The 27,433-nt window shown below is 28.0% G+C and overlaps 1 protein-coding gene across 1 annotated transcript; it reads left to right on the forward strand.

Annotated features, from left to right (window-relative positions):
- Nucleotides 1–677: 677 nt before the first annotated feature.
- Nucleotides 678–27,110, forward strand: LOC129988071 (DNA damage-binding protein 2-like). The gene is made up of 9 exons (XM_056096181.1): nucleotides 678–1,153; nucleotides 4,022–4,210; nucleotides 9,374–9,519; nucleotides 9,603–9,702; nucleotides 10,547–10,739; nucleotides 11,447–11,589; nucleotides 18,771–18,923; nucleotides 20,824–20,869; nucleotides 26,731–27,110. Exons 1-9 carry the CDS (start codon nucleotides 869–871, stop codon nucleotides 26,829–26,831), a joined length of 1,356 nt encoding a protein of 451 aa, XP_055952156.1. The 5' UTR covers nucleotides 678–868; the 3' UTR covers nucleotides 26,832–27,110.
- Nucleotides 27,111–27,433: the final 323 nt, after the last annotated feature.

Raw genomic sequence — 27,433 nt, forward strand, 5'->3', positions numbered from 1 at the left:
AGCACAAGGTCCTTGGCAGGTTTTTCATTCAAAAAATAAATGTCAGTAATTTGAGGCATCGTGTTGAAGGCGAGAGTTTCAGAATTCAATTGAAAGGACTCATCACTAAAGTCTTGCACTGATACAAATGTGCGACTCAGCTTGCAATGAAGAAAAAATTCACAAAATATAAAGGAACAATTTTACCTCGGACAAAATGAATTTAGCAGAGTAGAAATATGAGGAGAAACAAATAAAAAACTTGTCTAAACTTGAGAGTAAGATGCAAAAACAAAATCCACCGTAAAGTATTTTTAAACGCAACTTCGCTTTTTTATAAACAAAAGACCGTTATATCTTTCAAATCAAAAAAACGAATCTCATACGATGTCTCAGAACCATTCTTCAAATTCATTAATTTATTTTGTTTTAAGCAGTGTTTTATATACGAAAACGAGAACTAGTTTCCAATTGAACATATATAAAAGATCGAAAGACATTATGGCACAATATTATTGCTTTATTCTTTTACTGCACATGCAAAAGGGCACTGGAGTATATAGACTGTTTGAATGATTTAGCCCGTTTATTTTTAATGTGGTGTAAATCGATCATTTAATAATAAATAAAATTGAGACCAACTACTCACATGTTGCGAAATAGAGCTTTTAAGAATGAGTTTGCGCAGTAGTCAAGTTTTTACTGCGTTTATTCTTCAATTTGCCATGCGTTTTGTAGTTTTTGCAAAAATTGCTATTATGTAATATACAACGCTAAACTTGATTCAGTGTGTATCGTACGATATATTGCTGTTTATTTTTCGGCATATATAGTTTTCAGTAATTGAAACGTTTTGCATTATCATATTTTTTAAAAAAAATACTAACTCATGCCTGCTGGAAAAAAGAGCTCCAAACAAAAACCTTCAAATAAAAGTAGTAATTCAGGATCGTCAGCCTCCGAACCTGGAAAACAAAAGTTACGTGTTAAACGAAAGAGTGAGGGTAATTTCGAAAATATAAAGAAAAAGCATTGCTCTTCATCCAAAAGTAATTTTGTAAATCTCTATGGACCCGAGAAGCGAGAATTGTTTACACGATCATTTGATTTTTCTCCGTTGAATTATATAAAATATTTACCTATGGGGCAATGCTCTGCATTAAATCTGAGGAAAGTGAGTATTATCAATATAGATAGGAAAATAAAAATGTCTATGTTGTACTCTTTTTAAAATTATTTCTCTCTTTAAATATGATGTTTGTAGTTTTATTTAACCATTACATGATATTTGTTTAGTATATTTATTTTTCCAAATATATGTGTGAGTGTGTGTGTTTAATAATAACTTCTCTTCACTTTCAATTAATGAATTTTACTTGAAGATTCTTTTTTTTTTCCAAGTTAATCTTCATAAGAATAATTCTAATTTGTTATGACAAAGCTTATCTGCTATATTTCATGTCTTTGTGTAACATAATTAGTACATTCATTCAGTTACAGAATGTCCACTGAGACTTTTTCAAAGCTGATGATTTTAATTTATAATTAATTATGAAAGTTTTATAGCATTGCCTTTTTATACAAATCATAGTTAGAATTTTTGCATTTCAGGAAAAAATATTTGCATTTGGATTAGTTAACTTATATTTATGCAACAATATATTTAACAAATCCTTAATTTTGCATTTAATAATAGTTTTATTTCTATTTAGGTGTTTTCAATGCTACTATTTTTGCTTTAGATTGAATTTTAGTATAAATCAAAAATTTGTTCCTTTATTAATGCAATTGAAATTTATAATCAATTATACCATTCTTTGATTATAAGCTGTTGTTTTCAAATACCATTATCACAAATGCTTTGTCAAATGTCAGGAATTTAGTTTGTTCACCATCAGCATGCAATACGATTTGAACATTATTTTTAGTTGCTGTGTTACCCATTGTCAACAGATTTATATTTTAAACAAATATTTTGAACTCATTTAAATTATAAAAGCACAAAAAATATTTTGAAAAAATATCTTCTCAAAATAATTTCTAATAAAAGAAAGGTGAATTAAAATCTATTTCTCATTAAAATTAGACTTTCATTTTTTTATTCTCCAATGAAATTTTATTAATAGTGAAACCTTAGTAATCCAAGCCCCAGATATCTGAAATTTCAGATAATTTAAACTTCTTTTTATCCTTCGAATTTTCTAAAAAAAAATTAACAAAAAATGAAGGAAACAAGTTTAATATTCATTACTAACCTAAAAAAAATAATAACATTTGAGTTGGTATTAAAGAAATCATACTGCATATTAATTGATAGAAACAAAATATGATTACCTCTTGACTTTTTAAGCTAAACTTGCTTGGAGATGCAATGTTGTACTAACACTACCTAAACATATCAATTGCTATTGTAGTAATATGCTGTTTCATGTAGTGTAGCGCTATTTCAAATACTCGCAGTACCTGCATGTGACACATAATCCATCAAAATGTCTTCTTATTCATTTTTCTTGGAATCATCTTGATCATAGAAACAATATTGTGTAGAATATTGATACAATGGTACTAAAAAAACAAAAACAATTCATTCATATGCCTTGACACAATGCAGCATTGATGGCTTTTACTGAAAAACATGAGTATAGTGAGTTAAACACTGATGCAACAAGCAAAACCAACCCAGTAAGCAATGCATGTTTTTTATGAATTGTCAATCACTCCAGCTTAAAGTCACTATCCTCAAATTGTTTGCCTATGGCTCTACTGAATTTTCTGAATTGCTGTTAGCTGTTTCCGTACTCTTTTACACAGTACTCAAGACTATATTCTACTGTTTTTAGTATTTAAAAAAATATTTTGCTGAATCCTTGCAGAATCTCAACAGGATTTCACAATTTTGCAGAATTATTGAGAATTAGTTCAGATTCTCAAGGTTACACCATATTTCATAGAGCTGGTTCAGTTTTTTCTTATTTTAATATTTAATTAAAATACTCTGATTTAGAAAGGTAAAAATTTTAAATAATATTTAATGAAATTTAGAAGCGAACTACATCATATAGTGTATTTTGTAACTATGTAAAAATGCAATTAGTAATAATATATTTAGGTTGCATTCTTAGGAATTTCATGTAAATGTATAATAAGAAAGCTAGAAAATGCAAAATATGTTATGTAAATATATTGAATCCATACTTTTTGAACAAATAGTTTTTAATGATTTATTTATTTAGTTTTGGAATCATTAAAATATTTTGGGCAAGAAGAATACCTGTTCTAGAATTTTTGTCTAACAAGGTCCTCACAATTCTTGAATTTTAAATTGTTGTACATTGCATTAAACTCTGAGAAAATACTTGATTTTTTTTTGTTAAATGCTTGACAAAAATTAATAACTTTTATTAATAAATAGTAGATAGGAAAGAAAAATACTTTGACTTTATTTTGCTTGAGATTTCAACTAAAAAAAAAAGTATTGTTTTGAGAACTCTCAATACTCAAGATTGTCAATCAACAATCTCTCTGTAATTACAGGAAAGGGTAGGAATTAGTATGTACAAATAACACAAACTCAAAAAAGAATGTTTTACAGACCCAGGAAATAAAACTATTGTTCCATTTATTGTATTTGTCAATGCTTAAATGCACATTTGAAATGGCCCTTGAAGTTTGTAGTGAATTATTTATATAACACTAAAAAAAAAAAAATTTTCAATCATGTTCCAAAAAATGTTCTCCCAAGTAGCAAAAATTGCCAAAAGTTTTCCTGTGGATCTGCAAAATACTTTTTTAAAATTTTGTTTACTATTTCTCCATACATTATAGATGTTTTATTGAAACTTGTGACTTATCTTAATGTGTATAGTCTAATGTCTGATGAAAAATTTAACAATGTAATGTAAAACAATACAACAGCAACAAAAAGAAGATTAAAGCTTATATATAGTACTTATGTAAGACAATGTATTACAAATTATGGTTTTAAGATATGCAATTATTTTCCCAAATAGTTTTGTTTCCACTTATAAATCATTTATTTTAGTATGCAGCGACTTTTATTATTAATGACATAGCAAAGAAAAAAGTGCCCACAACACTAAATCCTTTTGAAAGAAGAGTTACAGCAATTGCATGGCATCCAAAGTATTCTCAAATTGCAGTGGCTGCTTCCAAAGGGGGTGAACTTTCACTGTATAATCTAAATAAGCCTGGTTCAAGTTTTATTCCTGGAGTAAGTAGTGTTCAGTATATAATTATTACAAACTAAAAAAGAAAAAAAATTCATTGTATTATAAATATTGCAATGTGTTATATGTTATAGAAGTTGACTAGAAATGTAGAGATTCTTAAAGAAGTATAGTTGTTTAAATTCAAAATTGTTGTTTAATGATGATTTAATTTCTTCAGAATATATTTCGACTCAAGATCATCGTAGAAATCTTCTGCAAAAAGGCATGGAGAATAGAGAAATATTAAGCATACAAAAATATAATTAGAACCATGCTTAAAGTTTTTATTTATATAAAATGGGAAAATTAAAAAAAAAGTTGCCATTCAATTAGGTATGTAAAAAGTAGTGATTGATGTGATTCATAATTTAAAGTAGAAATGCTTTTATCTTTGAAAATTCCTTAATGCTAACAAAAATTATCACATATATAGTTAACATTTAATTTGTTTTTATATAAAGGCCTTGACTAAATTCTATTAATGATAATTTCTGTTTAAATTAATATTTACAATTTTTTGAAGTAGTTTCCTAAAATGTTTCCATTACATATACTTTCCTAGCCATGAAAAATTATAATTATTTCCGAAAAAATTTCAATTTAAAAATATTTTTTTGCCTTTGAGATTTATTTTTATTAGAAATTTTGTAGGTGAAATGAACAAAATGTAGCTTGTTTTGCCATCTTCCTTCCTTAGTGTTTAAAGTTATATATAAGATTTCAAATAAAGATTTTGAACTTGCAAAATTAATAATTTAGAGGACTTGAAGAAATTAAAAGTTAGTAATTATAAGAATCTAATAGAAAAAATATATATCTTTTAGATGTATCTTCGCATTATTATTATTTTTAGTTGTGTAGATAATAAAGCTAATCATTGGTTAGAGATCCCCCCCTTCACATTTATTCTTTTTTACAATTACTTTTCTGAAATTGAAATTTTTTTTAAAACTGGGAATAGTTTATTATTAGTCAAGCAGCAACCTACCTTTTATTATAAGCTCTCTATGTATTAACCCTTAACTGGGGAGGTGCGGTCTACAAAACTGCATTTCATTTATACTCATATTAAATTTTCTAATGAATGTATTAGTATGAAAAATTGCCAATATATTTTGCAGTTCTTTTTTTTGATATATGAATATGTTTTAGAAATTTTTCAAAATATATTATCATTGAAAAAAGTAAATGCATTGGAACATTCATTTTCTTCTCAAATTACATGTTACAATAAATAATATTCTTGAAAAAACATTACTTTTTACTTTTAAATCATATTTATTCTTACAGTATATGAAGGTATATAGAAGACAATATAATGCAAAATTCAACAATTATATGAAAAAAAAAAAATGACAATGGGTAAATTGGTCCTTCTTTTATCGGCTTGTGTGACTTTCATAACACGGTTTTCTAGGGCATTTTAAACATGCAGGTTAAGAACTAGTATAAAAATCAACCTATAAATTTTGTATATATATCTCTTGGTATATTAATATATTTTATAAATTTTTCAAAATACATTATCATTAGAAAAATTTATTATGTTTGAACATACATACCAGAATCAGTTGAATGCGAACTTTCATAAAAAAAACACTTCTAAACAAATATCCTTATCACTAAAATCACTTTCTGCTTCATTTAAAATTGTCTGAAGTACTGCTTCATAATAGGATCAGTAAATTGGATAATATTTCGGGACCCAAGTTTTAGCGCCATCTGCTAAGCCTTCTTTATCACTGGGACACTAATAGGGAGGTACGGTCTTAGAGACTGCACTCAAAGAAATAACTGAATTATTTTAAAAAGCATCCACTGAAATCGGTTGAAAAAGTGTATGTGTATTGAAGGTCACAAAACAGTAAGCTGCATGGTCAACCCATTCAATTGAGCTAAAAATAGAATAGGGGTGACCGAAAATCCACCACTAGTGGTCTCACAGACCTCACGTCCCCAATTAAGGGTTAAAGCCATGTGTACAATTTTGATCATCCTCTAAAGTTTTGAAAACAACATATAGTTGATTGATTTTGTTTAAAGCTTTAAATATTATAATTTTTTTGAAATCACTATTTGGACACAACATCTGCTAATAAGTCTAAATACTTTTACAAAGTATTTGTTTTCAATACTATGATAGCATAATTTTGTTCAAATCGATGTTAATATAAACTTAATACTCTGTAGCTTGCAGAAAATTGACAAACTTTCGTCATTATCTGTGATAGAAAAATAATTGATAGCAAATATAGATCTTTTACCTACAACTATTAAAAATTTCAAGTTTTTTTTCCTCCAATTTTCATTATTTTTTTTTCTTCTATAGTGGTGTCTTAGAAATTTAGCACTGACTAATATACAATGAACATTTCTAATATGTAACAACAATTAATATATAATGAACAAAATAAAATATTTGTTTTTAAATCTATTATTCATCTGATATTCTTAGTATACTTTCAATTCTGCACCTCCCCCCATTTAATGTTTTCATGCAAGATATAGTAAAACCTCCTGATTTATTGGAAATATTTCTTTAGTAATATAATAATTATTAAACAAATTAAGTTTGATATTTCTGCAAAAATAATATTCAAATTATAATATATTGGTTATATATGTAGAATGTGATATGTTGATTCTTGTTACATATTAGTGAAACTATAATTATAGTTCACTGAAATAAAATTTCTGATATTTTGTCAAATTTTATATTCTCAAAGAATCAGCATATTTTTTTAGTTTTTAGAAAATAATATAATTTGACATTTAAATATGTAATTCAACTTATTTAAAAAATAAATACCTCATTATTTCAAAATACGTTAGACCAAATCAATTTAAGTATTTATTAATCAATGATTATGTTCATTAATACTAATTCTTTAATTGATCTAACAGCGATTGATCAAATTTTAAAATAAAGGCACTTTTCTTTTATGTAGGTAAAAAGCTGTTCTATTTCACATTAAACTTGCTTAGTAAAAAATTAATATTTTTTTCAGTGAAGTGTCCTTTGCTTATATTAATAAGAGAATTGATTGTGCCAGTTAATATTTTAAATCTTTAGTAATATAACATGAAAAGCTATTTTCTTACTGTATAGTCATCAAAAAAGTATCTAGACACTTGTTAATACTCGTAATTTATAAAAATTAAATTCAAAGGAAAAGTTTCAATTGGTTTGCAAGAAGTTCCCCTTTAAAAATATGTAGATTGTATTTACATAAGGGACCATCTGCATATTTATATTTGTGTAATCTGATTTTCCAGTTGCACTTCATAATGTTTTATTTTTTAACTGATTTTGAAAAATAAGAAACCCCAGATATAAAATTTTAGACAAATTAGTTCAAAATAATCGGTGATATATGAGAAAAAAGATTTAGGGGCTGTTTCAATCTATGCAAACATAGCAAACACATTATTACGAGTTAATAATGTGCACTGTTAATATTTTCCTTTATTAAAGTTTTCATTTCAATCATTAATACAGTAACTTTGCTTTAAAAAATTGAGATATTTTCATCATGAAAATTTAGATATATTGTCACGTAGATACTATGATATAGAACTCAATGACACACACAAGGAGTAGAACTAAACCAATTTATTAACTGAACTCAGAACTGAGAATACAGTAACTGATAAATCTTCTGCTTTTATACAAGCAGAGAAAATTCCAGAATACTCTTCTGGAGACAGTAAGAAAAGTCCAGGACCCTTATATGGTAAACTAAAGAAATGTCCAGTATCTTATGGAACATGAAATAAAGGAAAACATAAAATCAAACAATTAAGTATTTACATATACAATTAATCGCATTATCTCTAGCGGGATTCGAACCCAGTTCTCTTGATCATGAGACCAGTGCCATGACCATTCGGCCATGGAGATTCGACTGTCTTTCTTCAATGCGGCATTGCTCCCTCCTTAAAGAACAGCGTCTCGATGTTATGACATTTCATTGTGTGGCTCTAGTTCTTGATCGAGTCACAGGGCCAGTATAAGTTGTCGTGTCTTCACGGGGAGTAGTCTCTTGAGAAATATCTCTTTCCGGAACCTCCATACTTTCATTAGAATGTTGGTCGTCTTGTTCTTCTGGGTCATGGTACGGCTTCTTGCGTAAAACGTGGACAACTTCCTTCGGTTTCCGCTTTCTAGAATTAGGATCGAAATCGGCTACTTCATAAATGACGTCGGACAACTGCCTCAAAACTTGATAAGGGCCGAAGTACCTCTTGAAGAGCTTCTCGGAAAGCCCTTTTTTACGAACTGGAATAAAAATCCACACTAAATCCCCTGGTTCGTATGCCACCATCCGATGTTTGGAGTCATAACGCCGGCGATCTTTCTGCTGAGCCTCGAGAGTTCGGGCACGAGCTAATTGCCTCGATTCTTCTGCCTTATTGATCAGATGACTAACGTAATCTTCTTCTTGGCTGAACTCGTTGGGGCAGAGAGGAAACATCGTATTCAACGGCGTTTCAGCTTCTCACCCATGTAGTAGGTAGAAAGGCGTAAAACCTGTCGTGTCGTGCTTGGCAGTGTTGTAGGCGAATGTGACGAACGGCAATATCTGCTCTCAGCTCTTCTGTTCGACATCAACTTACATAGAAAGCATATCTGCTAGCGTTTTGTTGAATTGCTCTGTGAGACCATTTGTTTGCGGATGATAGGCTGTAGTCATTCGATGAGTGATATTGCACAGTCGATTAATATCGACACCAGCTTGGACTGGAAAACTTGTCCACGGTCTGTAATGATAACTCGTGGAGCTCCAGGCTTCAATATGTTGGTTGTTACTATTGGAAAAAAATGAGTTCAAGTAAATCTAAATATTGAGACAACTGCTAACAAACAGGAAATATTTCATACACTTATAAAGAACATGTTTTTATTGTGACAATATTCAGAACTTTATTATGCAATTTTTAGTTTTAAAATAAAGAACAGTATTCAACATTTTTTTTAAAAATCAGAATGTACTTCATTTATTTGTTTTCTACATAATAGCTCATTAAAAATTAGAAAGTAAATGCATTTGTTGTGTAAATTTATTTCAACCATTGTTGTATGTAGTAACTTATTTTATGAAATTATAAATTTTATGCATCATTAACATACATATATCCATATTTAAAAATATATTAATTTTAAGATAGGTCCTGGCGGCTCAATAGTGGGATTAAAGTTTCACCAAGATGATCCTTCACTAATATACACCACTTCAATAACTGGAGATATAAGGCTTGATGATTTTAGTGGCAGGAGAGGGAAAATACTGGCCTCTATTGGATGCTTCGAGTAAGGTTTCATTGTGATACTATTATTCTTTAATATATATTCATTAAAATTATATTTATCTGTATCCTCTCTTTCTATTTCAGCAATTGGTTTTCTTCTTTAGATGTTTGTTATAATAGGAAGTTGCTGATATCCGGAAATACTGCAGGGAATGTATGCTTAATCTCTGTTGATGGTCAAAAAGTAAGAAAGGTTATTTTTAAAATATAGTCATCATGTTTCTCTGAAAATAAAACCTATTCTTACATTATTTTTTGCTCTAAAACATATATTAGGGCCTGTTTAAAGGAGATATTTATTATTATTTTTCATTTTATTTTCAAATTTACATTTATTTATGTGAAAGAATCACAGTGAATCAAATTTTACTGGAAATTATCCTTTCAGTGTTATGATACTTTAAATTTTTTTGTTGATATATTTAATTATTATGCAAGTCAAATGTTTGAGCATTAATCTTGCCACTAATAAAACACTTCTTTCATCTGCATGTTACTCACAAACCTTTCAAATCAGAGAATAATGATTCTTGATTTTGATCTGCATTTATGCTTCTATTTTCCTTATCCTCCTGTTTATTGGTTCTACTGTTATTTTCAGATCATTTGAAGATTCAGATTCTTCTCATTACAGAAAGTTTTAATATTCCTATCTTTAGAATTTTTCACTGTTTCTTTCTTATGCATTATGGATTAGCTTTTCCTTTTTGTACTCACCTTATCTGAAGATGCAACTTTTAAATGTATTATTACATAAGATTCTAATAAATGTTATGTCATATTTATCAAATGTTCTTTTGCATTATATTTTCTTTATTTGGCTATTCTGTAGTAACTCTGGCATCCTATACTTGATGATCTTAATTAGGGCTTATTTTGGGATAAGGGCTTGTATTGGAAGTATTCTGAAATATTTTTTGTTAGAATTTCTTTTTCAGTTGGATCTTATTTTCAGAAAATCTTGATAATTATTTTATGAAATTGTGCAAAAATATTTATTTGTGACCTTTTCTTTTTTTCTTTTAAAGGTTTGGCCTAAATCAAAACATTTGCATAAAAAGAAAATTACACATGTGGAATTTTCAGCAGCAGATCCTAATATTTTTGTAACTTCATCAATTGATCATTCAGTTAAATTATGGGATCTGCGTATGATGAGTGATTCTGAATTGAAACCAAAGCCTATTCGTGAGTTTGTGCATGTAAAGGGAGTAAATTCTGGTAAATTACTAGTTTTGTAGTAACTTTTAACCGCTTATTAATGTATTTTAATCTTTATTCTATATTTTATTGATTTATATTTATAATGTTTTGGGTTTTCTGATCATGTTATGTAGATATAAATTCTATTAATTTTTTTATTTAAGAAAAATTCTTAATTTTATTAAAACGATTTATTTTATGATTATTTTAACAATTCATTTTAATTAATTGTGATAAAAGGTTTAATCTCCAGCTTTTTACATTGGTTAAATAAAATACTTTATAAATTTGTATAAGAAAAATATTGTTTTTAATGCGATTTTTGAGTAATTTTTCAGTGCAATTGAAGGTTGAAAATTTTTCAAATATATTTTTAAAACTTAAGTTGAAAGTTCAATTTATTTGTTGGATAATTTTTGAAAAATTTTTTTTTCTAAGGTTAAGCTATCTATCTTAATTTCTGGACATTTTTAGAATTTAGTGAAATTCTGTTTTTTTATATTAATATATTAATATAAAATATATTTTATATTAATTTTTATATTGTTATTTTTCTATTTTGTACCAGTATTATTTAAAAGAAATATCTTAATTAATATTGATAACTTTATTTTGCAATAGCAATTATATAGTTAGTAGAAATTTTTTGAAAGCCTTAAATAGTCTGTTTAATAAATTTTTTTTTCTGAATTACATTTTCGATATTTGTTTCTATTCTCATTTAGCATATTTTAGCCCATCTAATCGACATTCTCTTCTTACTACTGACCAACACAGCGAAATTCGTGTATACAAAAGCCCAATGTGGGATGAAGAACTTATTATAAACCATCCTCATCGTCATTTCCAGCATCTGACCCCTATAAAAGTATGAATTTAGTACCTTAATAATTTGTGGTATCTGGCTCCAAACCACCTCCTTTCCATCTCTGTCTTAATTTTTCATACAAATATTAAGACAGAGATCGAAAAAAATCATGAATATAAAAATTAATTTGATTTTGAGTTCATTTGATTACAATGATTACAATTTTCATGAATTTGAAACTTTTCAATTCTTTTACAATATCTTTCATTTTTCCTTAATCTTTTAATATTAAATATGTTTTTAATTTGCTGAAACTAGTTTATGTCAAAATCAACCTTCAAAAATTTAGCTGCTGTAAAATCAATAATAAATAAATAAAAATAGTATATAATTACATGATATGTATAAATAAGAGATATTCATTTTTCAGTGAGATTGCAGATTTTTGACCTGGAATATAACTTCTCTGCTTATATAATAGAAGTTGTAATTAGAAATAGTCTACCTCCACAGCTCTAAGAAATAAAATGTGTTGTACTAAATGACAATGTCTTCACAATTATTTCTTTCATAAAATGTTGCTTACTACTTACAATTATCTCATTTCTTTTTATTATTTTTCTTTTTTGACTTTTTTGAAGAAGGAAACAGCATTCTAAAACCAAACTGGCATCAAGCCTTCCATCAAAACTTTTACTTAATAGCAGCTATAAAAATTCTGAAAAATTAAAATCTTGAAGATTACATTTCTAAATCTTACTTTTTCAGATATTTCATGGATATGTAATCTGTATTTATTCATTTCATATTTATTCAATATGAGATATATATTTAAATTTCTTTTTATAAAAGTCACTATGTAATTTACAAATTATTATAATCTGTAACTTCCATAAATTTACATTTCATTTTTCTGATCTAAATAAAAGTTGATTTTTTTCTGCCATTGTTCCAAAATTAATAAGAAATGACTTTTCATGTTAGCAGGGGTGTTTGTGCTCCGGGGAAACCCCGGAATTCCGGGGATTTTGAACTTTGATACCCGGAAATTCCGGGGATCGTCGTTCAAAAGGAAGTAGGAATAATAATGAATTATTTATTTTGATCTGGGTAATTTTGTTTGCTTTGAAAGCAGAAAACGCAAGGTCAGTGTGTGTGGTGAAAACTTTTCCTTTCTTTCTCCAAAGGCAGTGATAATGCGTGAAAAGGGGGAAAAAACTTCTTTTTTGTTCTTTCCTTATTGCGAGTTATGACTCATTCCCCCGGTTCTCGGACATTCTCTTCTGGATTCTTTTCGGCAAGTAGGCGCGGTAGAAAAAAAAGGGCGAGACTTCGTTCGACCAGATGTGCGATCACGTGACCTGGGTTCAAAGGTCTTAATTTTGCAAAATTAATGGTTATTAATTTTGCAAAAAAAGTAATTCATTGAAGTTTTATAATTAGGTCATTCAATACTTCATAATCGTAATTTTTCATTCCCCCCCCCCTTCTCGAAACTCCAAAATGTCGGTAGTAAGTCCGTAAAAGTTTCAGGGGATTTTTTGGGGTCCCACAAACACCCCTGTGTTAGAGAAAATCTGTATTGTTCAGTAATATCATTTATTAAATAAATTGTTACTCTAATTATGTTTATCAATAATATAATCATTATACTTTTTTGCACTATAATTGCATTTTCTGAGAAGCATGTGTTAATTTCTCATGTGCTTGATTATTTAATTAAATATTTGTAATGCATTTCTTTTTAAAAAGCATAAAAATAAACACTAATTAGATATTAAAAACATACTTGTAATTTAATATGCATATCATAATTTGCATTCTACAGCATTATTATTTCTGGTTCCAAAACATCTGGCTGTTGCCATTTTGCTGTAGTCATTTTTGCTCCAGCAGCAATAAATATAGAACAGTTTTGCTTTTATCATTTAGAAATAAAATATGATCACATTCAACCATCCTGACTTTTCAACTACCATCATTTTAACCTAATATTCAACATACATTATGAAGAGAATTAAATATAAATAAAATGAAATATAAATATGAATTATATGGAATCTCTATAATGTAATGCTTTACTCACAATTCTCTAGAGCCATTGTCTTTTGGATTGTTATCAGAATTGGAATTATCATCTTCATCCCAATTTTTTCAGGTTTCTAATTGTCTGATATGAGCTGTAATGGCATAAAGACAGTCATTTTTAGCTTTTAATTGTGATATTTTATATGTATTGCTTCAAAATATTTCTGTGACAAACATTGATTCTTGATACTTTGGTTGAATTTCCATCTATGCATTTGTCTTCTAATGATTTCTTCTTACTACTATGCTTTATGCTTTATCAGAGGATAATATGCTGCACTTCATTTTATTTTGATCTTTCATGTGTGTTGGCTCCTTGCTTTGAGTTGTAATTCTTCTGGATCAGTCCAAACTCCATCTTCTTCATAAATGTTTAACCTCAAAATCTCACCTTTAAATCTTAGTACATATCCATGAAAAATTTTGAAAGTTTTTTTTTTTTATCTACAAATTTTATTCTGTATTGTTTCAGTTTTTTAAAAAAAATAATTTTACTATTCCAACCCTTTCGGTTGGTATTTTCAATTGATGCTAAAATAATAAATAATATTGCTCTATATAGTCTCTTGATCATTCCATTCTCATTGCAGAATCTTTGGAACTCATGTGAATTGAAACAGGTACCTTGATCTGATATAGTATGATTCAGTGTTCTGAAATCTTCAACAAAATGCATCACTGATTTAAGATCATTGTTAAATGTTTTGTCTCTCATAGAATAGAGGCATACAAATCTGATCATATTATCAATAATGTCAAGTAATTATTTCTTTCTCTCATAACTTGTTACTCACTTATACGGCTGGTGGGATAAATTAGAAAAGAGCCTGTCTCTTTCCACTTTGAAGTACATTGATATAGAATGATTAAATATTTCTGCATAGATGAAAAACCAATATAGTACCTTCAATTTGAATACATCTACAGCAAAGTGTCCTGTAAAGTCAAAGAACTTTATTGCAGTGCTTTTTCTCATACTTTTGGGTATGACATAGAATTCTTTCTTTTGCACCCTCATTAATGATGCAAAATTATCTATTTCCTATCAAGGTATAATTCTGAATCTTTTTTGATAATAATTAGTTTCTTCACTCACCCTATGTCATAAGAATTGGATCATCGTTCAACACAAAACATCTCTTAATTTATTTTCTGTAAAGATACATAATGTATCTAAAGAATTTAAAACCAGAGCACTACCAAGTGTATCAATGATTTACATTTTAGCACTCGGTCAATGACAAATTTTTAAATTAAAATCTTGAAGAAGAAGACTCCAATGGGCAATTTGATAATAAATTACCCATTGATTGCCATATGATTTTTTTCATTCTTATAAGCTAAAATTTGGCAGTTGATTACTATTGTAAAACTAATGCCCAGCAAAAATTGTATAAATCATTCTAGTATTTGTTCAATTATTATTAACTGCAGCTTTCTTGATGGATATTTCTTTTCTGTCTATACAATAAATGCCATTTGTCACCATTTGCATTACAATATGCCATCCACATACACATCGGTATGTACTTTGGTTTTAATTTTGGATTGTAGAGATCCAAAATCTGTTGATTCATTAATTCACACTTAACGTTTCGAAAGTTTCTTCTTAAAATTCTTCCCATTTGAAAATTTCTTTCTTTTTTGTAAATTGAATATCTTTTTTAATGACATAATTTGGAGTAAACCTTCCAAAGAAGTTATTCAAAGCAATAAATCTTCGAACGTCATGAATATTTTTAGGTTACGAGAACTTTGATATTGCTTCTAGTTTTCTGATTTCTGTTTGGTCTTGTATTTGCTAATGAAAAATTTTAAATATTTTATTTTTTTCCCAAATTTACTATAAGAGTTATTTCAGAGTTATTATTTCGAATTATTTATCAATTTCCAAGTAATATTTGTGAATATTACTTGGAATTGTGAATTTGTGAATTCTTGAAATATTTCTGCTAATTTTTCAAACATCTTTTATAAAGTTTTTTCTAGAACAAATATATTATCCAAATACCCTTATTGCATAAAGGGCCCATTGCAAAGTACATCAAATGTTGAAACTCTGTTAAAGCATTTGAAAATCATCCTCTTAAATTGTTCAGCTTTATCAGATATTATGAAAGCCGTTTTTAGCTTTGTATTTTCGTTTAATGTATTTGTAGATATCCATGTACTAAATCTAGAGTTATGAAATTCATATCGATATAATCCATATTTTGAGCATCCATATAATTACTCTAATAAATCATCAATTTTAAGTAATGGAATTTTTTTTTATAGTCAGATTAATTAAAGCGTTTATAATCAAGAACCAGTATTCTTTTTAACCAATCTGACAGGATTTCTGTAAGATAATCATGTGTGTGACAAAATTCCATTCCCCCTCACTCTTTCACAATTTCTTTAATAGCAGCTCTTCTCTCAGAGGCATACATTTTTTTAGTTTCATATGTATTTGCTTCCATCCTTTAATTTCTTTTATGTCCATTTGTGTTAAGTCTGTGCATCCTAGTTTCTGAAAACAGTCTCTATATTTATTCATTAGTTGAATCAATTCTTGCTTTCATTTGTTTATGATATTGAATCAATTTTAATTTCATTTAATATTATGGGAATTCTTCTCTTAAAATAACTTGAACTGCTCGGAGAACTTGTGGATTTTCTTTTGATATCATTTGAACATAATTCAATAACATCAGCTCTAGCAATAATTTCAATAAAAATTAAATATCTTAGCCTCCTACATTCACAAAAAGAGCATGTGTTTTTCCATGCTCAGCTTCTGATAAGCAGCCAACGTTTTCAGAAGAATTTTCTATTGTAATTAAACCATTGACAATGAAGACTGCTTCATAACTGATATGATTAACTGCATTTTTTTTTCTAATGTATTGTTTTCAAGAACTTTTATGTTAGATAAATTTTTTATATCAATTTGTAAGTTACCTGATAGTTTATCTACTCAAGATCTAATATGAAATCCTTTTCCTATTCTACTGTAAGCATTTTAATGAAGATCAAGACATGTCCATTTGATGATATGATCCACTAGCTATGCATTACCATCGATTACCATTGATATGCATTACCATAGTATTTACACATTGGCCTTTTTACATTATCAATTTCAATATCAGATTTAATTATTTCTATAGAAATCACATCAAGCACATTTTGATTTTCAAAGCCATATAACTCATTAACAGCAGATTAGGGTTTTGGTGTAAATTTCTGAACTACTGAAATGTTTAGAAAACAACAGGAACTTCCTATTTCAATTAAAACTTGTAATTCAGCATCCAATATGAGTTTATCTCTCCTGAATTTTCATCAACTTGTCTTAACAAATAAGCTTTATCACTTGAATGATTATTTTTAGCTCTAGCAACACAATTTTTAGCTTTATGCTCTACTTCATTACATTTTCAATATGTTAAAACTGGTTTTGGCAGCAGATAATCCTTTGAAATGTGTCCAAAATTGTTACATTTGGAACATTTTGATTCACCTCTTTCATTGCATTCATTTCATATATCATTTAACATTTCATTGAATATAATGTTAGGATTATCTTTAAAGGAATTCTATTCATCATAGTGTTCTAGATCATCAGGTGAAATGCATTTATACCAATCATGAGTAAAATGATCCTTCCGTTCTTCAAAATTATCTACTTTAACATTTATCTATTAATTAAAAAACTTCTTAATTCATATTGAAAGTTTTTGCATGTGCTTCTTACATCCTTAATATGCATAAATATACATCCTTAATATGCATAAATATACATCCTTAATATGCATAAATATACATCCTTAATATGCATTTGGGGCAACTTCAGATGTTAACTTATACCACTTTAATAAAACCATTTTTTCTTTATAATTGCTTGTAATATCATCTGTTAACCCTGATGATTAACTGAGCAGTGTTATAGGGCAATAAGCCAAGAAAAGGAATAACTCGTGTACTTTGTAGTATAGCAGCTACTCTTGTGCTCTTTTTATTATTCTTCATGATAAATTAAATATTCGTTCAGAATTCACTTGTATTTTTATGTTCTTGTAAAATATGCTTAAAATATTTTTTATATTGATTAAATGGAGAAAAAAAAATTATGTGACATTGATATCTTTGAAAAAATAATTTTTAGAATTATAAGTTAATGTAAAAAATATTTTTGTACTGTAATATTTTTAGAAATTATTGCGGAAAAAAATACCGAAGTTTCGCTTGATTATAATTAAAATTATTATTAAAGTTTTTTTTTTTTTTAATTGCTCTGGTCTGCATATTTTTGTGCTCGAAAGTATATATGTGAAGTTGATACCTCCATTTGTAGAGTACCAATGCTCAGAAACAAGCACAATTTCATATCAGTAAAGATTCAACCATACTTATAATAGTTTTTGCAAAAATTTATCAATTTTATTGTTCTGTTAATTATACTCATTTTACCTCTTGGTGCTCAGCCAATTCACTATTTTATGAAGTTTAGGATGGAGGAGAAATTATGCACTATACAGTGATTATATTCTAGCGTAACAGCAAAAAAATATAGCTTTAAAGTTAGGAGCTGGGAGAAGTACAATGAGAATTGGAAGAAAAATTGAGCAGAAACTGAAAAGTGGTTTGTTGCACCAACTAGTGGAAATGAAATAAAAGTAAGAAAAACCATGAATACTCACTAAGAAGTGAGATAATATGTATTATAACAGTGAAGTTGCTATAAAAACTTTGTCTTCTAGTACTTGTGAACAAAGAAATGAGCTTATAGAAATCTGACCTGCCCTTCAGCCACATTAGGCCAAATACTCAGGAGTATATTGTAATTGTAGTATTACTGAGGTGCTTTTCTCGCATGATAATTTATATTTTTACTGTCTTGGAATCCTTTATTGCAGTTAGATTAGAATGTAGACGTTGTAATAGAAAATTTAATTTATTATTATTATTATTTAAATTTTATAGGTATTTTATTATTATTATTTAAAACTATTATTATTTATTATTTCATAAATACTTTATAGCAGCAATTTGCAGAAAAACTTGTTCTATCTGTTATGAAATTAACATGATTAACATCATGTTTAAAAGACGTTTATGTAGGAAAAAACATTTTTGTGGGTTTTATTAATCTATGGGATTTTATTCAGGCAACTTGGCATCCTTTAGAAGATATCATTGTTGTTGGTCGATATCCAGATTGTGGAGTGAATGAAAATACTGTTCGTTACATTGACTTTTTTGACGGTTCAACTGGAAAGCTGTTGCACAAGTGGAGCTCCCCCAATGGAGGAATTTTATCGGTACTGTTTTTAACTCTTCTTTTTTGCTTAAATTATATTTTATTTGTTACTTTAGTCTGTAGCTATGTTCTATATATAAGTGGTTATCAAAATAATGGAAACACCTCAAATGAATATGAGTCTTTGTTAATAAGGCATGGGCCCACTTTTGGCATGTAATACAGATAGGATTCGCTTGGGAATCGAATCATACAAGTGCTGAATAATGTTTAAAGGAATATTGTACCATTCTTGGAGATATTGTGAAAGTTCCATTAGAGATGCCAGTATAGGAAATTGTTTCCAGATTGCACAACCTAATGTAGACCATAACAGTTCCATTATATTAAGGTAAATGTTTCACTTTGTTCTTGTTCTCATCAGACCACGATTGGACAAGTCCTTTGCTTGAATAAGAGCATTATCGACCTGGAAAATTCTGTCTCTTGCAGGAAACAAAGTCTGCATGATAGGATGAACTTGGTCAGCTAAAACTTCTCTATGCAATTCCTGTGATCCTTCCTTTCAGAGTTAGGATTGGACTAGCACAAAAGTACGCACAGCTACCTATGTCATCCACGTCCATGTATGATGTTTGGAAGGAGACAGTCACGATCATATATATCTTAATGCATGCATGTGTCCTCCAAACATGTTCTTGTTCTATTTTGCAGAAAAGTAGGAATGATGATTCCATGACTTCATAACTAGGTGCTACTTATTAGTCGATCAGGTTTTGTGATAATAGTAGCAATGTAGATGACCTTTGGCATTAACATCTGTGACAATATTCAGTTTACGAAAGTGCTTCCAATTACTGGCACTGACGAATCCAAATGCTGTTTGAGTTCTGCGATCAATTTGGTTGCCATTACTTTCTTTTTGAAACATCACAATCCACTTCCGTGCTTTTCGGTCTCTTTTACACAGCTTCTCTTTCCGTGCGCTATTTTGCTTTGCTGAACTTGTCATGTTATGCTATGTGTACCCTAATATGACTTTAGACACAATACCTCTAGGAATGCCTAAATGTGGGAAGTTTCGATCCTGGTTGCTCAAGCTAATCGGACTTCTATAATTTAGCTTCTTTTGAAAGTCTGTGAGGTCTCAAATTTTATACATTTGAAAAAAATCCAAGATATAAGCTAAAAAAAAAGCTTCTAAGTAAGCTTCTTTTAGTTTCTAGCTTCTTTTGAAAGTCTGTGAGGTCCCAAATTTTATACATTTGAAAAAAATTCAAAACATAAGCTTAAAAAAAAGCTTCTAAGTATAAGCTAAAATAAAGCTTCTTCGTACTATCATGGTATGTAAATTTTAGATTTTAAAAAAATGATAGCTAGGTTTATATCTCAATGTTTATCATAAATGTCACTTTTATACACAAATGTTTCCATTATTTTGATAACCACCTGTGCTTGTAATTTGCATGTAATTCTTAAATAATAAAAACAGTACTTTTGATTAAATTAATGGAATTTTAAATTTGAATGTTACTACAGGTAGATAAAAGTTTATTTTGTTTTCGAACAAAACATTTAAATCAGAAAATACCTAATAAATTGGGCTGAAAATTGCTGAGGTACAGCATGATTATTTGCTAAAATTAACATGTTTCATGAATAAATAATGAGGGAAAGGAGTTTTAAAAAAGATAAATTTCTTACCTCTTTAAGGATGTATAGCAAATTGCATTAGAGTAGAATTTTTTATTTGAAAAACATTATTGTTTCAGAATAGTTTGGATGAAATTTACAATTTAATTTATGTTGTGTATTCAGTTATTGTAAATTTCTAAATGTGCTTGAAATAGAGATTATGTTCAAACTTTGATATTCTTCTGAATATTATGTATACATTGAAATGATGAACATTTGAAATTTTACTTATTGCTTTTGTTTTGTTTTCTTTTCTCTCTTTATAGCTGAATGTTTTTAACATTTCTGGTGATTGCTTGGCTTCTGGGACAGGTAGTTAAAATGATTTGTTTTTATATTTATATCACAAAATTAAAATTCTTAAAAATTAGAATTTTAAAAAAGCTTATATATGTTTAATATTTTTAGTACAAGAATTTCACAACTCTTGTACCATTTTTTCAAAGCTTTTGGTTATTTACGTTTGTTCTTGTAGGGTTACAAGTTTTGATTCTAATAATAATTTTCATGGTATTGATTTAATACACTTAAAGTCAACTTTAGTTCAATTGTTTTCATATCCATTTCATTTTGGATGTAAAGGGAAGATTGATTACTGAGATATATTCTATATTATCTAAATTTTATTCAGAATTATAGTATCTAATTTTAAAGAATTGACTATGTCTTATAATATTTATATTCTTTAACATTATCTATGCTTATAATAGGAAGTGTTTTTGTGTACATCTGTAGTTCTCAAGAAAAAAGTCTCTCACTTACAGCTAAGAAATTTGGTACACAAGTACTCATAATGTGAATTTAATGTAATTTGAAATCCTAATTTTAAAAGTTAATGTAAAAAATATTTGTTCTATATTTTCTGTTGCTTTTGATGATTTGTTGAATATAATCATCAAAAACATTTATCATTCTAAAGAAACTTTTTTTTACACCTCTAACATAATTTATTGAATTTAGAGAAATTTTTGAATTTTAATCACTATTCATGAAAGATTTTTAAAATGTATTCTAAAGTACTTGTATTTCACCTAATAACTTCTCTTTAAAAAAATTGTAAATGATTATTCGAAATTTCTCTCTAATTTAAAACACAAATGATCGAAATATCCTTGATTGATGTGTGAGATGATGAAAAATGATGAATTAAATTTAAAGATTTGTTTATCCAAAGCATCACTTTGCTGATATCAGAAAGTGACAAATTATGTGTAGAATTTGTTCATTGCCATTTAGCAACAGCATGCAAAATTGGATTGTTTTCTTGTTTAAAATGGCAGAAAGTGTGAGGATTTTTCTTTTCTTTCTATGTTAGATGTTACAATAAAATGAATTTTAGCTGTGTAGTTTTGATTAGAAATTGAATTTAAAGCCAGATTACTTTATAATTTTGTTACTAGATTTAGTAAAAACAAAAAATATGTGCAGTGAAACTCCCCTAATTGTAACATTATAGAGGTAAAATGCATTGGATCTTTAAATGTCTAAATGTGTTTAAACCAGGAATATCTCCCATTCCTTCTGATAGCAATATGCCATTTAAATTTAAATGAAAGAAGTTTTCATTTCACTTGGCCTGTAGTGTGATAGTAAATAAAGAACATAGACTTTTGAATAACACAGAAGATAGACAGTATTTGATGCTGAACAATCCTATTTTTAGTCATGGACAGTTAAGTATGTGCAGGCTTCTCAAGAATTAATGCTTTTGATTTGATGGCTTTGTCATTCCATGTACAAAAATAATCAGTAGTGTTTATCAAGAAGTTTTAAGCAACTAATTTCTAATTGATGTTAATAATTTTGATTTTTAAGCATCTTAGAATGATATATTTTGGCATTAAAATTTCTTCCTTTCATTTACATATAGTGTGATTAGTAAAGTTCTTTTAAACCCTTTAAATTCAAAACAATATTTTGTATAGCCAGGGAAGTAATGTATACTTATAATAAAATGAATATGCTGCATGTATTGAGACATATTACAGTACCATTAGTGGTGAAATAAGGAAGTTACCAAAGATTGAACTAAAAAAAATATAGAGAGAGATCGGCCAAAAAAGTTAATTTACAAAAATGTACACTATATTATAATAAAAAATACAGGAATACGTTTCATGGAATTGTCTATAAAACTGACAGAAATATTTGCGATTAAAATAATAAATGTTCCATAAAATTTGTACTGAAATTGGAAAATATATTCTCTGATATTCCCCTTCCCCAGATGCATTTTTCAGATATTTTTATTATTATTATTGTTTATTTGCATTTTTCTGATTGGATTTTTTGGTCAGGCTTCTTTATTTTTTGTAATTTCCTATTTAGACGCTTGAGTTGCTGTAATCTGTTTCAGTAAATCCAGCCTATCATTTTGCTATATGTGCATGTTACTTCTCTGTCTGTATGAGACACCAATTTGAATTTAAGGATCTTAAAAGCACTTTACTGAACAGCTTGTATATATCTCTGTGCTACCAGAAATTTTTAAAAAATGAGGATTTAGTTTTTAGTAATTGATAGAAAATTAACGATAGCAGCTTATGCATATTCTAACAACATAACATTTTAGCAATTAATATATTTTGTCATTTCTTATAACAAGCAGGAACAGATAGCTGTATGACAAGCCAGCTAGGATCATGTAGTGATCTAAAAAAATCACTTGATTCTTGAGAGTTAGTGAACAGATTGAGCAGGGAATATAACCCTTTAGTTACATTTATGTAATTTAAATTCTAATAGGTTAATTTGCAACAAACTTTCGAGTTTCATTCTCTCTCTCTCTTTTATTTTAGTGTCTGCATTTTCAGTAATAGATCAATCAATCAAATTTCGATTTTTATTGTCTGTATTTCACTAAGCAACACCAATATCAAAAAAAAAAAAAAAAAAAAAAAAAGGAAAATGTAAATTTATTATTACTTTTTTTACTTTGTTTTTATACTCTGTTATTCTGGTTTTAATTTATCTAACAAAGATTCCATTCATCATCACATGGGCAACACCATTGGGTTCTTCTAGAATTTTTTTTAAAAATTTCTCTTTTAATAAATTAGTTGAAAATATTAGCAATAATAGAATGAGTAGTTTTTGTCTTGTTTTCCATTTATATAATATCTAAAAATTGGTGTCATTTTATGGCCTAAATTTAATTTATATGAAATTTTTGCATATTAAAAGCATATCATTGGCAAATGCAGTCAAATTTTAGCAACATAAAATTTCCCCCCCAATTAATCACTAGTTACAGTTTTAAAAAAATTACATCTTTGTCGATTAATTTTTAGCATATCACAGATATACAAGAAGTGAATATTAACATTAAATATTTATCATCTCTTTATTTCAAGAATGATTTCAAAAAAAGGTCATGGACAGTAGAATGCAAAGTTAATACAGTAGACTCCCGATTAAAGTTTTTTTTTTTTACTGATTTTTTCAAAAAGGTGCAGTTTTACAGTTATGCTTTTGTAATTACATAATACATTAGAGTAATAAAACAGTACATATGTATTAATTTTTTGTGTATCCTTGACGCCTCTCGTAAATACAAGGCACTTTTCTGTTTTCATTAACAAAATGTATTTTAGGTTAGTTTTGAGTGATATACTAAAATATTAAGCGTTAGTTAAACATTTCCTGCTGTTTATTTTACGTTTTATTGTACATAAAACGATTTTTCAAAGTTGGAATGACTATTTTCTCTTTTGCTATACCCGTTTTTAGCTTTTTTCGGATTATTTGCGATTTTTGTTATCCGCGGCAGCCGCACCACCCAATTCCGCGGATAATCGGGAGTGTACTGTATATGAAAGAATCATGATTTTCTGTTATTTTGTCTCTTTCATTTGTTACTATACCTGGACCATTCATTTGAATAATATTGCTCCAGATATTTTCCCTTAGATTTTATTTTGTAATATTTTATTCTGTACTCAGATTTGTTTTTTAAACTTCTGAATAATTTCTAAAGATTGCAATATTTATGAGTTTTGTCAGTTTCTGTAATGTAGATTATAACTATTTGAAGGAGCGTTTGATTTGTAATTTCATGAGAATACTAAGATGAAATAATATTGTTACTATATTTTATCCCTTGAATATCAAAATTTGATGTGGTATTTTTACAGAATTTGTAATATTTTATAAATTTGAAATGTGGTAAGAAAATGTTTACATAAAGTTTAAAACAATCATGTCATCTGTATGTGTAATCAAATTGTATGTTGACATGGAAATAATATTTTACCGCAATTTTATTAGTTAAAGTTGTTGAGTTTGCCTTCGCTCAAAACCCACTATATTTGTTCCCAGATATTATGCCTTAAAAAGGCATGAAAAATATAAGTTTTTTTTTTTTTTTTTTTGCATTTTAATGAAGGGCTATTAATCTGAGATGAAAAATTTAAATTGGAAAGTTAAACTTTGAAGCATAGAACATTAAGAAAGTTTAAATAGATTGGGAATAAATAAATAAATCATCAAAAAATGTTGAAGTTGTTGCATTGAACCTCTTTATCATTTCAAAAATCAAATGTTATCATGACATCTGAAATCATAGGAGCGCACTTTCAAAATAGAAGCTCCCCCCTCCCCCCCTTGAATTCAGAAAGATAGAGAAGTACTTATAACAATAATCCTGATTTTTTTCCAACAAAGTTAAATCTCTTAAGATAGGATATCTGTCTCAAATCAGAATTATCATCGGACATTCTTTTCAGTGTAGAAGTAAGTTTTAAGTAGAATTGCAAAAATTTTATAGCAGTTGGAAAAAAAAAATTTTTAATGTTTCCAAATCCAGTACTTCTCAAAAATTTATTCTTGACTTTCAAATTAAACTGTAGTAATGTTCAATGTCTTTTTTTAACATCTACGATTTTACGACTGAAATTTTCTCTCTGGATTAATAGCCTTTTATTTAACACATCACTCCAGTCTGACACAAAGATAGCAGAACTTTTGACCGACCCATGTGATTTGTGGATACCACCAACTTTCAGACGGTACCTTATCAACATTTCATTACATTTTTACTGTTAGTTTATAAGTTACAGTGGTTTCAGTGATCTCAGTTTTGTAATTTTTAAAACAATTAAAAAAAAGAAGTATGTTATTGATTAAACATTGTTTTTGATTGAGAAAAATACTATTGAAACCAAACCGTGGCTTGATAAGCGTTATGGAGAATCTGCACCAGGGAAATCTTATCGACTCGCATGCTGAATTTAAACGCACTGAATTACAAACACCGATGATGCTGAACGCCAAAAGTTGGCAGTTATTTTGAAAAGCAGAAAAGTCTTCAAAATAGTTTTGAAAGAATGCAAAGTGAAACAACACGAGATAGCTGACACGTTAAAGATATCAGAAGGAGCAATTGTAAATGAAAATACGTACGTTGCTCACCCCGTATCAAAATCAGCAATGATTCAAAGCGTTGTTCAGGCGAGATAGAAAAGCTTCTCCAGTTCTGGTCCCCCAGCGTTCATTGGCTTTTTGTAGACATCAAAAAGATGCTCCATGTAAAGAGATTTGGCTCAAATGAAGAAATCATTACTCGCAAATTAGGCCTCAATTTCGACAAAGGCAAATCTTTCAGCAAAAAAGGCATCGGAATGAATGTATCACGCTTCAAGTGTATATTGATAAATAAAGTTAATTTTCTAAAAAAAAAAAAAAAAAAAAAAACTTAAACCGGAAAGTTATTTAATGATGTGTTAAATGTAAAAAACAGGGAATTTCAACTTTCCGGTTCTCAGCCGCGCCCATATACGGAAACAAATATAGTGGCTTGTTTTGAATATAACAACAAGACTTTGGATACATCAACCTGACTTACAATGAGAAAATTTCTATGAATTTTTTTTTCTACATTTTTATGTTTTTCATGGAAATTTGTACCTTGTTATAAAAATGAAATCTGCATATATTTAAAATATTTTTTTATTGTTACCTTAAAATTTAAATCCTGAAAAATTTGATTGAAAAGAATGTTTATTTCTTGATTTAAAACAGGAATGCATGAGAAATATATGAATCTAAGCTAAACTTCGTTCTTAATTTTTCTAATGACTATTTTGAATTCAACTAACTCATTGCTTAGCAGTCATTGAAAGTAAAAGTAACATTCGATTGACTAAATCTTGTTAACAAACTGATGTTTTTTGTAGGTTCTTATGTTGTATTCTGGAAAGATAAAGATGTTTTTGATGGCCTTTCATTTCAAAAATCAATGGTGAATGGGCAGAGGAGAACATTATCTTTAATATGATTAAAAGCTTGAGGCTTTAAAAATCTAACAGTCATTCTGGCTTTTGAAACAATTGAATGTGTATATATAGACATGTTTATATTTTTATAAATGTGTCCTACAATGGCATATTTTTTAAAGGCATTTTTTTTTTTGTATTATATATTGATTTATGTTTTTCATCATGTGAATAAGCATTTTTCTATTGTAATTTAAAAATAGCCATTTCTTATTTTTATAGCACTCTTCTTGTATTCTTTCAAGTACAAAGATTTATACTGTGATATTAAAAATATTGCACATCAATTCTATTTTGTTTTATTGCTGTCTTTTAAAAATAATCTTCATTCAATATTGAAATCTTTTTATGAATGAAAATTTTAAATTATTTTTAATTTGAATGAATGCTTTCAAGCATTTTCTATTGGGCGAAAATATATCTATCATATTATTATAATCATTACGATGAATGTATTTGCCATCTGACAGCCTCGAAATGCCAGATTTCTTCTAAACAGAGTTCTATATCTCACAATTAATTCATTGCGAGATGGCCAAATTTTGATTTACCAAATAATACAACATATATATAAGTTGAAAAGCATTTAATGATTAAAGCTTAT

Source organism: Argiope bruennichi, chromosome 10 (assembly GCF_947563725.1).
Source record: "Argiope bruennichi chromosome 10, qqArgBrue1.1, whole genome shotgun sequence".
In the NCBI taxonomy this organism is placed as follows: domain Eukaryota; kingdom Metazoa; phylum Arthropoda; class Arachnida; order Araneae; family Araneidae; genus Argiope; species Argiope bruennichi.